The 11870-nt window shown below is 35.9% G+C and overlaps 1 protein-coding gene across 1 annotated transcript; it reads left to right on the forward strand.

Annotated features, from left to right (window-relative positions):
* Nucleotides 1-3043: 3043 nt before the first annotated feature.
* LOC107795235 (ferric reduction oxidase 4-like) lies at nt 3044-9731 on the forward strand. Its single transcript, XM_075255414.1, has 8 exons — nt 3044-3316; nt 3462-3555; nt 3700-3889; nt 4074-4307; nt 4837-5164; nt 5249-5486; nt 8365-9083; nt 9349-9731. The coding sequence occupies exons 1-8, from the start codon at nt 3166-3168 to the stop codon at nt 9486-9488; spliced, it is 2094 nt and encodes a 697-aa protein (XP_075111515.1). The 5' UTR covers nt 3044-3165; the 3' UTR covers nt 9489-9731.
* Nucleotides 9732-11870: the final 2139 nt, after the last annotated feature.

Consider the following 11870-nt stretch of genomic DNA (forward strand, 5'->3'; position numbering starts at 1 on the left):
GAGGAGATTTATATGGAGCAACCTGAGGGTTTTATAACTAAGGGAAAAGAAAATTATGTCTGTAAATTGAAAAAGAGCCTGTATGGATTGAAACAAGCTCCAAGGCAATGATATTTAAAGTTTGAATCTGTCATAGAAGAACAAGGGTATAAGAAAACTTCTTCAGACCACTGTGTATTCTTCCAGAAGTTCTCTGATGATGATTTTATTATTTTTTTGCTTTATGTGGATGACATGCTTATTGTTGGCAAGAATAAATCCAGAATTGCACCTTAAGAAGCAGTTGAGCAAATCGTTTGCGATGAAGGACTTGGGGCCAAAAAAGAAAATTTTGGGCATTCAAATCCACTGACACAGAGATAGAAAGGAGTTATTTTTGTCCCAAAAGCAATACATTGAGAAGGTACTCAAGAGGTTCAATATGACAGATGCAAAAGTGGTTAGTACTCCTCTTGCTAAACACTTCAAATTGAGTATTAGTCAGAGTCCATCTATTGATGAAGAGAAAAAGGAGATGTCTGGTATTCCTTACTCTTCTGCCGTTGGTAGCTTGATGTATGCTATGGTTTGCACTAGACAAGATATTGCACATGCCGTTGGTATTGTTAGTAGATTCCTTTCTAGTCCTGGAAAAGAACATTGAGATGCAATAAAATGGATATTAAGGTATTTGAAAGGTACTGCAGATTTGAAGCTGTGCTTTGGCAATGGCAAGCCTGAACTTGTTTGTTACACAGACTCTGATTTAGGAGGCAATCTTGATAATTCAAGATTCACTTCAGGTTATTTGATCACTTTTGCAGGGGGAGCTGTTTCTTGGCAATCTAGACTACAGAAGTGCATAGCTCTATCCACCACAGAGGTCGAATATATTGCTGTCATAGAAGGTGCCAAAGAACTATTATGGATGAAGGAGTTTATTAATGATCTTGGCTTTGAGCAACCAAGGTACATCTTATTTTGTGATAATCAGAGTGCTATCTGTCTCACCAAGCACTCCACTTTTCATTTGAAGACCAAACATATAAATAGAAAGTATCATTGGATAAGAATGGCCGTGGAAGAGAAATTATTTGAGGTTAAGAAGATACACACTGATAAAAATCCTTCGGATATGCTAACAAAGGCGGTGGTTGCAGATAAACATGAATTTGTAGAAAAGTGGCAGGCATGAAGCTTGTCAATAGTTCCTCTACTTAAAGACACATTTGGCCCCTTGGCTGGAGAGGGAGTTTGTTGGGCACATGCCCATGTTGTCCAGCCAAAGGCCCAATGGCATAATCCTATTCTCTTTTTATTTCCATTCCTATTTGGAATTGGATTCGGTTTATTCCTATTTTGAGTAGGTTTTGGTTTTAAGAGAAAGCACCACTCATGATCTATAAATAGGACAACCTTGGAGAATTATTCCATGCTCATTGATACAAGTCTTTGAAAGACTTAAGCACATAAGAGTGGTTTTTGAGAGAGCTTTCATCAAGAGAGAAGAGAGAAGAAAAATATTTGTTTTGTTGCAGCTTTTTATTCCGACCAACCAACTTCAAACAGTGTAAATGTGTTCTAAAAAATCATTAAATATCTACAAATATTTAAATGTGAACCTAGTTACTATTGAAAATTTACTCAAAGTCGTTGCAAGAACCCATAAACATTAAATTCTGGATCCGCCTCTGAATACTGGTATCTGGATTAGCTTCCACGTACCTTGATTATTTCACCTTGACATGCTTAGTTGCACGGTTTAACTTGCACCCAATATATCTGTCCTTAAAATCCAGGTAAATTTAGGGATTCACTGTCGACATGTGATCAGCTAATCAGTTGCCTTTTTTTGTCAATCAATACTATTCTTTCTCCAGCTTCAATTTCTTTTCTAGTTGACCTTATTTTTCTTTATGTAAAATTTATCATGTATATTTCTTTGCAAACCTAAAATATGTAACCAGTATGTCTCCTTTCCAAATGATTAAACTTTTAGACGGGAGAAACACAAAATAATCATAGTTTCGAGAGAAAAAGGTTAGAATACGTACACCCACAAACAAAATTTTTTGCGTATATGGAAAAAGAATGTAAGGTGGCATGTTATAGATTTAGAATAAATACCATATGTAACAAAGAGTAGTATTACTCTTTTCGTTCAAGTTTTTTCGATTCACTCAATTCAATACTCAAACACTTTCTATTCGCATTCTTAAATGTATTATGCATTTGCTATTTTTTCTTTTTACAAAAAGAAATTCGCCAACGATACCTGTTTAAACAATTACAAAGACAAATTATACATATAGTTTATATATCCAGTATAGTACTTAAAATGAAATCCATCAGATTGCCAACCCTTGAATGTACTACTTGATTTGTGTACTGCAACTCTATGTCAACTGTACTTGCAGTGCTAGTACCATCTGAACTTGGAATTTTTCATTCATCCAATTTCTTTTTATAAAAGGAAATCTTTTAATTAAATTATCTTTTGCATCGATGCACCCATTCCTATTTGCTATGTCTGTGGTCAACTTAGCCGTCATTCCAAGTTATTACTACTACTGGTTAACTAGTTGACTTATAATAATTTTTTGTATTTTTTAAATATATAAAAAAGAAATTTAGAAACTTTAAGAATCTATACGTGTTAATTCACATGAAATTTAAGCTCCTTTCACATTCGTTCCTTCTTATAAATTGAGACAAAATGAGTATATTTTTCTTGAATATAACTTTTGTACATCGTAGGTCGGTGTAAAGAAATTTTTATATTATCACGTCACTTTAAGGATATCTACCGATAAACCTTTTCAAAATGACGGTACGTACTCCAACATATAAAGATGACCTAATGGTGTATTGACACAATATATATAACTTAAAATCTTTTTTTACCTTAATCGGCAAAAGAGGTAATTAAGTGACTCTTTCTGTTTATTGAAAGGCAAATAAATCTTATAAGCGCATTTAAAAAAAAAACTCGATTAAAAAAACTGAGATAGTACCAGTGCTTGGGAAGTCTACGCAAGGGAATTACTAGTTAACATCAATCATAAAAAGTAAACGCTACAACATCCCTTTATAAGCTAATCTCATCGCATGTATATGTATATGCAACAACAATTTATAAGATAGTAGTAATTCAATTCAAGAAACGATCACAGTTTAGGCAAAGATATGGGGAGCAGATTTGTGTGGAAAATTGTTTTGCTATTGCTTTTTGTTGGATGGCTCTTCATCTGGATAATGTTACCTACAAAGACTTACAAAAATTCATGGACTCCCCAGCTCCAAATCAAGCTCAACTCCACATATTTCAGAGAACAAGGTAGTAATTAATTAAATTAGCTTAGTCTAATTTTTCTCGTTTTTCCAAGTTAGTATAACGCCAAATTAAATCTGAACCATTTCCTAAAGTTGAGTAGCAAATTTGAACCTTTGCCCTAAACCTAATTGACACTTCTTTACTGCAGGGACAAATCTTCTTTTATTTACATTTCCTATAATGTTGATAGCTGCTTTGAGCTGCATCTATCTTCATTACAGCAAGTCAAGTTCTGATCAGAGGTAATTAGTTACTGTAATTATTTAATTTCTTGTTCTCGTTCTCAGCCATTAATATTTATCACGTTGAAGCTGGAACAGAAGGATAACATAATAATATATTCTCAGCATGTTATAGTTTGGTGACTGATTGATGCATTTTTACAGAACTAATGGCAATAATGGGCAATATTTTCGCTCGTGGAAACGGCCTGTGCTTGCGATGGCTCCTCTAGGAATTGTGAACGCCGTTGAGCTTGCTTTTGCTGTTATGTTTATCGCCCTTCTAATTTGGTCTTTAGCCAACTACGTCTGTATCAGCTTTGCCCATCTCTATATGAGCAACCCTGGAGAGAAAGTGTAGGTTTTCTACTTCTTAAAATTAAATAGTGGAATCCTATTGTTGAGATATTGAATCCTATTGTTGATATGTAAATATATATCTATGTTCCGCGTAAAAACTGTTGAATTCAGTTGAACTAATATTACAACATCGATCCGCCTCTTCTTATCAATGGATCGGTATTTTGGGTAATTTGCAGGTGGATGGCAAGTTTCGAAGTGTATTTTTAAGGCTTGGCTACATTGGGAATATTTGCTATGCGTTTTTGTTTTTCCCTGTGACTCGATTGTCTTCAATATTGCCGCTGGTTGGGCTAACCTCAGAATCAAGCGTTAAGTATCATATCTGGCTTGGTCATGCCTCAATGGCCCTTGCCATTCTCCATAGTGTTGGCTTCGTCATATACTATGCCATGTCTAACCAAATGATTGAGGTTTGTTGACATACCCTTAATTGATACTCCTCGGATCTCAATTATGCTCTCTCCTTTTTAGTTAGTCTCATAAAGAACGATATATTTTCATATTTAGTAACAATTTAACTTTAAATTCCCAATTTTATTCTTCATGTGATGATTACAGAAATTTTTATGGCATATTTTAGATCACAAGTTTTAAAAGTTTTTCTTTGATTCTTAAACTCCGTATCCAATAAATACCATCACATAAAATTGGGACGAAGAGAATAATATATGTTATATTTTCGAAGTATTTTGGAGCTCTTAGTTCTACATCTTTTTAATTGGATGATATCTTTAATGACAATCGACTTTAGAGTGAGATTTGTGGATTCAACTAAATTTGATTATTGCTTTCTGCTCGAACTATATATACATTGTAAACAAAATATAAAATGAATAAATGTAATAATAATTAAGATCACTCACTTTGAGCCCATTGAGGCTAGATTTCGGCGGACTTCCTTCTGTCTTTAATTAGTCTTACAATTAAATAATATTGCAGATGTTAGAATGGAGCAGTTCCTACGTATCAAACGTGGCTGGAGAAATTGCTACCTTGGTTGCAATAGCAATGTGGTGTACTAGTTTGTACAAGATCAGGAGAAAGATGTTTGAAGTATTCTTCTACACACATCAGCTCTATACTCTCTACATCTTCTTCTACCTATTGCATGTTGGTGTTGCCTACACATGCATGATCCTCCCTGGAATTTTTCTCTTTGTGATCGACCGATACTTGAGATTTTTACAGTCTAAACGAAGGGCTCGATTAGTTTCTGCACGTCTTTTACCTTGTAGCACTATTGAACTCACCTTTTCCAAGAAAGCATGTTAATTAGTTACCTTTTCAAGATGTTAAAGAAGCTAGTATAGTAGTATATTAATGGATGTACGTACTTATTTTCACTTTACAGCATTGACGTACAACCCTACAAGCATCTTGTTTGTAAATGTGCCAAGCGTATCCAAGTTGCAGTGGCATCCATTTACTGTAGTTTCTAACAGTAATTTGGAGGCAGATAAACTAAGTGTTGTCATTAAATGCATGGGAAGTTGGAGTCAAAAGTTAGAAAAACAACTTTCTTCTTCTCCGGATCATCTTCAAATCTCAACAGAGGGACCTTATGGACCTTCATCGTCACATTTCTTAAGGTAAGTACCAAGGCGGAAACCATATACATATATATATATATATATATATATATATATATATATATATATATATATATATATATATATATATATATATATATATATATATATACACACACACACACACACACACACACACACACACACACACACACACACACACATCTTGTTCTTATTTTTCACTAATGCATTCGTGTTTTTATATTTTTTTGCTTTTATTCATACGTTTTACTTATATGTTTACTTGAGATATCATGCGAAAACTTTTGTCTGGTATAAAGTACCAACCATGACATTTGCTAATGATCTGCGCGTTTTAGTACTTTGATCTTTAAATTAAAGGGGAACATTTCTTTTTACCTAAATATTACTCCCTCCGTCCCACTTTATAAACAAATATTTGATTGGACATAGAATTTAAAAAGAAAAAAATGTTTTTGAAACTCGTGATATAAACCATGCCATAAACATTTTTTTCCCGATAAAATTATGCTATTACGGGTAAAACGCAAAGTATACAATTGAATACATAATTTTTTTGTTTGTAATTTGTGCCTTAAGGAGACGCTACCTTTTATTTCATAACAAAACAGAGGTTACAACAAAACAGGGTTAGCACTAACCCCTGCCGCTTTTCAAAGCTAGCATATACAAGGAGAAATAAAACATATTAACAATTCAAAAACTCCCAAAAATTATTAGACAAGCATATTCCTTCTTTGTTTGTGCCTTATGGAGGCTGTATCTTGTATATCTAGAAAATATGCACCAACAGCCTATCTAGGAAGATCCTTAACATCATAAAATTGACTCTCATGTTCTTCCATGCTCCATTTTGCTAACGCATCTGCAACCTGATTCGCCTCTCTGTAACAATGTTGAACTATATTTGTTGTCTGAGATAGCATTTGAGTAATAGAATCTATAAAATTTTAAAGTTGCCAAGCAGTGTTGCTCTTTCCCTTTATCATGTTTACAATAATCAGAGAGTCACTTTCCAAGATAATGTTTTGGAATCTATGCGAGATACACCACTGTAAACCATAGATTATTGCCTTTGCTTCAGCCAGATTACTGCTGCCAATTCCTAGATATTTAGCAAAGGCCATCATAATTTTTCCGTTGCTGTCTCTTATAATTCCTCCCGCTCCAATAGAGTCTACTAAATTGTGACTTCCATCTGTATTGAGCTTTATCCATCCCGTTGGAGGTCTGATCCACTTCACTATAATTCATTCAATCTTGTGTGAGCTGCTCATAATTTGTTTGGTGAGTTCCTGCCATTTCCATCTCCATTGAATGGTTGAGTTGGTCTTTGATACTATCCACTTTATATGGTAGAAGATCTGGTGAATAACTTTGACTTTAGATACTTTTTTCTTCCCATATCTGTTAGCACATCTAGCCTTCCATATCTCCCATAAAATAATTATAGGAATAATTTTGAGAAGATCTTTGTGTAAGCCATTTTTAGGCTTTACAGCCCACCATTTTATCATTTGAGTTTTGATGGAACCTGGTTCCCATGGAATTCCAAGAGGGATTCCAAAAAAGTTCCATATAAATCTGGCCAAGTCTCCATCAAGGAAGGTGTGATGAATAGTTTCATCTTTGGAATCAACACAATAACAACACTTGGTATCCACCTCAATACCAATTCTACTAATGATATTATCAAATGGAAGCTTGTTCTTTAGCATTTTTCACCCGAAGAAAGACATCTTGAAAGGTGTAGATTTGTGCCAAATATTATAAAGAAAATGGTATGGTTCCTTGTGTTGTCCGGTGATATTCCATGCTGAAGAAATAGAGAATTTTTCATTAGTAGTAGACATCCAAATAGGTGTGTCAGGACAATGTGGATTCCCAATTGGTATGCTAAGAATTATTTCAGCTAAATATTCAGCTAAGTGTAGGTGATCAATGTTCCAGTGTCCATTATCAATTAGATCTTTGACATTTTGATGTCTGTTGGTGCCATTGTGATTTATGACAAGAGCAATCGCTCCAAAACCTGTCCATTTCTCCCACCATAGGCTTGAGGAACCTGAGTTAACCTTCCACATTATTTTCTCCTCAGCTTTGTCTTGACTGCCAAAATACTTTGCCATCCATGAGATAGACCTGCTCTCCATTTTCTATCCACGGGATGAGCCAATCTACAGTATTTTGTTGTGAGAAAGTTGGCCCAAATAGAGTTACTAGTTCTGAATCTCCACCATCTTTTCATGGCTAACGCATCACTAATATCTTTTAGTCTTCTGAAACCAAGTCCACCTTCTTCAATTGGATAGCACATTTTTGCCCATGAACTCCAATGATGTCTCCTCTTTTCATCACTTGATCCCCAGAAGAATCTAGTCAAATATCTTTCAATTTGGAGAAAAATTTCGTTGGGAGGTGACATAGAAACTAGAAGGTAAATTGGTTGAGATTGTAGTACATGTTTGATGAGAATGACTTTCCCACAAGGTGACATAAATATTTCATTCTTTTTTGAATAGACTAAAAAAGTTTTCATATAATCAAACTTCTCTTGATTTATATTCAAATATCTGCTCATTTTACACATAATCGCAGTAGTTGTTGCTCCACTTGATGTGAGTTTGAGAGTTAAATTGTTTCTCCTTCACGATCAGTTTAGCTTCTATACACTTCTAATTTTTTTCATTAGGTCATTTAAAAAATTACTATAGGCAATCGTTCATATAATAAGTAGGATTATTAAACTGGAAAATAACACACGCTACTGCTACAATAAGGTAAAATATTGATACTATAAATATTTTTATGTTGTCACTGTATATAAGTTAAATCCAGTATTCAATAATGATGCCTTGTTTTACAAAGATTTAACAAAAACAATGTGGCATTGCAGTTGGGAGTGTCTGGTGATGGTCAGTGGAGGAAGCGGAATTACTCCCATGATTTCCATAATCCGAGAGCTCATTTACAGAAGCACTCAACCCAACACCAAAGTACCAAAGGTGATACTAATTTCAGCTTTCCAGAACACAGCTGATCTCACAATGCTAGACCTCTTACTTCCTGTCTCCTCCACTCCTGCTGATATTTCCAACTTGGATTTGCAAATCGAAGCCTATATTACTAGAGAAAATGGACAAGAACATAACGTTGAAAGTGCTCCTCACAAGCAACTCATCCAAACAATAGTGTTCAAACATAATCCAAATGACTCCGCCATTTCTGCAGCCCTTGGCCCAAGCAGTTGGCTATGGCTCGGCGCAATAATTTCATCCTCATTTCTCATGTTTCTCCTTTTGTTAGGCATTGTCACACGTTACTCCATATACCCAATTGAGCGCGATGGCAGGCTCTATCACTACAGTGCAAAAATCATTTGGGATATGTTCTTGGTTTGTGCCTCCGTTTTTATTGTCACCAGCATCATTTTTATGTGGAAAAAAGAGGACAATGAAGCTGAAGGGAAACAAATTCAGAATGTGGAATTATCTACCCCAACAGGTTCACCTGCAGGTTTATTATGTGGTACAGCAAGGGAGCTCGAAAGTCTTCCTCACCAGTCTCTTGTTCAAGCCACTAAGGTGCATTATGGTGCTAGACCTGATATAAAAAGTGAGTTTACTAATTCTTGTTGGTTCACTTATATATACACAGTGGCTAAGTTGGAAATTTCGCTACAATTTTTGAAATTTAATGTGTATAAAAAATAATACTAGTAATATTTAACTTGTCCACAGTATAACTTTTTTCGGACAAAAGGTGTTCGACTTACCACCTGTCGTCGACTGTAGCTCGGCCTCTGAGCGGTCACACACACCAATCTTCTTGAAATAATTGTTATGAAAGGAACTAATTATTTGAATTGCATGACGTGCAGGAATACTTTTTGATTGCAAAGCATCAGATGTTGGAGTTGTAGTTTGTGGGCCACAGATCATGAGACATGAAGTTGCCAAAATATGTGCTTCTGGCTTGGCGGAAAACCTGCATTTTGAGGCTATCAGCTTTAATTGGTGATGTTTGGGTTTGTTACGTACGACAAAACAAGGACAAATGTGTGGTTTTAGTACTGTTTCTTTTCATTTTCTTTCTCGTTAATTGCTACTCAATTTGGAAGGATTGACTTTTGGATTGTTTGTTGTGTGCAAGTTTCTAAGATAGGGTTAAGAAAGTTGTGTTGTACAGCATAACCTGCTCAAAAGTTGTATAAAAGCAATACTGTTCTACGTATAAAGAAAATAATGAGCATTTTTACGTGAATACTGATATACGTGTAGTGTATATGCTTGCATGTGCATACGTGTTGTTTCGTCACACAAACCTAAAACTTTGTACAGAAACTGTCACGACCCAAGTTTTCTCTCCGTGAACTGTCGTAATGGCACTTAGTCTTTACGACTAGGTAAGCCTAAAAAAACCTCAAAAATGAAATAAAAATGCGAAACTAACTATTTACAAAAAAATATAGTATAGGAGTTCAAAATGCCGCTCGCCAATTTACAATCATAACTCTCTCAACTGAACATAACACTCCCAAAATCCGGAATCTCATGAAATCACAAACTACAGAAGTACATACTCTATCTAATCTCCAGAAAGTCTAAAAAGGAAGAAAAATACAGGAAGTCTGTAACTAAAGGAGGAATAGAGAGGGACTTCTAGGTCTGCGGACGCGACATATATACCTCGAAGTCTCTGGATCGCCTCGCCTCACTGGAAGTATGGCTGAGAAGTAGAATCTGGATCTGCACAAGAAAAATATGTGCAGGAAAGGGCATGAGTACACCACAACGGTACCCAGTAAATGTCAAGCCTAACCTTAGTCGAGTAGTGACGAGGAAGGTCAGGGCCCTACTGGTTATATATAAATTACAAGTTAAAACAGTATGAAATGTGACAGTATAATTAAAATACTAACAGTTGTTAAAGAATAAAATCACAGAAAGAATATAGCTCAGTACACAAAGATAGCAACTGGGGGATCTCCCAGGATATCGTCCCGTAGTCCTAAACATACTATAGAGGATCTCCCAGGATATCGTCCCGTAGTCCAAATCGTAAATATCTAGTACAAGGAGATCTCCCGGGATATCGTCCCGTAGTCCCAATTATAAATGTGCAGGGGGGTCTCCCGAAATGCTAATCCGTAGTCCCAAAGTAAACATTGCAGGGGGATCTCCCAGAATACCGATCCGTAATCCCAAAATAAACACACAACAGTCTCAAGAAAGAATCCTACAATTCTATTCAAGTTCGTATCAGGAAAGAAAATAGGAAATTTCTACTCTAAACATGCTACACAAAATTCAGGTAAGCAGTAAAAGCAGGCAAGACAGTTAAGTCACATAAGCATGCTTTCCTAAGCTAAACATGAGGCTTCATATAGTAGTGTGTCTCAGTTAAAAGAAAACATAGATATTTACTTAATGAAAATGGGTTTTTTCAACAATTAGCACATATACCCACTCGTCACCTCACGTACACAGTATTCATATAACAACCGTACCAAAATCTTAAGGTAAGTTTCCTCCACACAAAGTTAGGCAAACCACTTACCTCGAACCAGCTCAAAATCAATATGATTTCACACTCTTGCCACGAGTATCCAACTCCGAGTGACCCAAATCTAATCAAACCAATTACTTAAAGTAAATAAAACTACAGGAAACTAATTTAACTAATGAATTCAAAGCTACGACGAGAAATTAGAAAAACGCCCAAAATCCTCCCCGGGCCCACGTCTCGGAATCGGATAAAAGTTACCAATTTAGAACACTCATTCACTCACGAGATCACTTGTCCAAAAATTACTCAATTTCGACAACTAAACTCCAATCAAAACCCAAAAATATGGTTGAGGAACTTTTCCCCCAAATCCCCATTCTTCCACTCAAATTCTCAGATTAAATGAGGGAAGTAGCAATAGATTAGTGTATTAGAACCAAATTAGAGTTAGAATTCATTATCCAATCTTTCTCCTTCAAAATCTCTCCAGAAATTGCCCTCCACCGAGCTCCAATTCGATTTTAGAAGTTATGAATTTCAAACCCTCGATTTCTCTTTTTCTACCCAGCGAATTCCGCTTCTGCACCTGCGGTCCCGCTCCTGCGGCTCCTACTCCGCACCTGCAAAATTTCATTAAACGACCAAATTTTCGCACCTGCACTCCTTTACTCCCAAATGCGGTTCCGCTTCTACAGTCCTTGAGCCACATCTGCGACCTCTGATCTCCTAGCCTTAGACCTCATCTGCGGTCACCAACCCGCTTCTGTGGTGCCGCACCTGCAGTCAAAACTCCGTAGGTGCGAAACCAACAGGTTCAGCAAGTTTCACAAATTGCCTAAGTCCAATTCAACTTCCGTTAAGCATCCGAAACTCACCCGAGGCCTCCGGGACCTC

This window comes from Nicotiana tabacum, chromosome 6, assembly GCF_000715075.1.
Source record: "Nicotiana tabacum cultivar K326 chromosome 6, ASM71507v2, whole genome shotgun sequence".
Classification (NCBI taxonomy): domain Eukaryota; kingdom Viridiplantae; phylum Streptophyta; class Magnoliopsida; order Solanales; family Solanaceae; genus Nicotiana; species Nicotiana tabacum.

Excerpts from the sequence above, each read along its gene's own strand:
- LOC107795235 (XM_075255414.1), top strand. The coding sequence starts at position 3,166 with ATGGGGAGCAGATTTGTGTGGAAAATTGTTTTGCTATTGCTTTTTGTT. Across the intron at positions 3,317-3,461 it reads CACATATTTCAGAGAACAAG|GGACAAATCTTCTTTTATTT; the intron begins GTAGTAATTAAT and ends TCTTTACTGCAG. Across the intron at positions 5,487-8,364 it reads TCATCGTCACATTTCTTAAG|TTGGGAGTGTCTGGTGATGG; the intron begins GTAAGTACCAAG and ends GTGGCATTGCAG.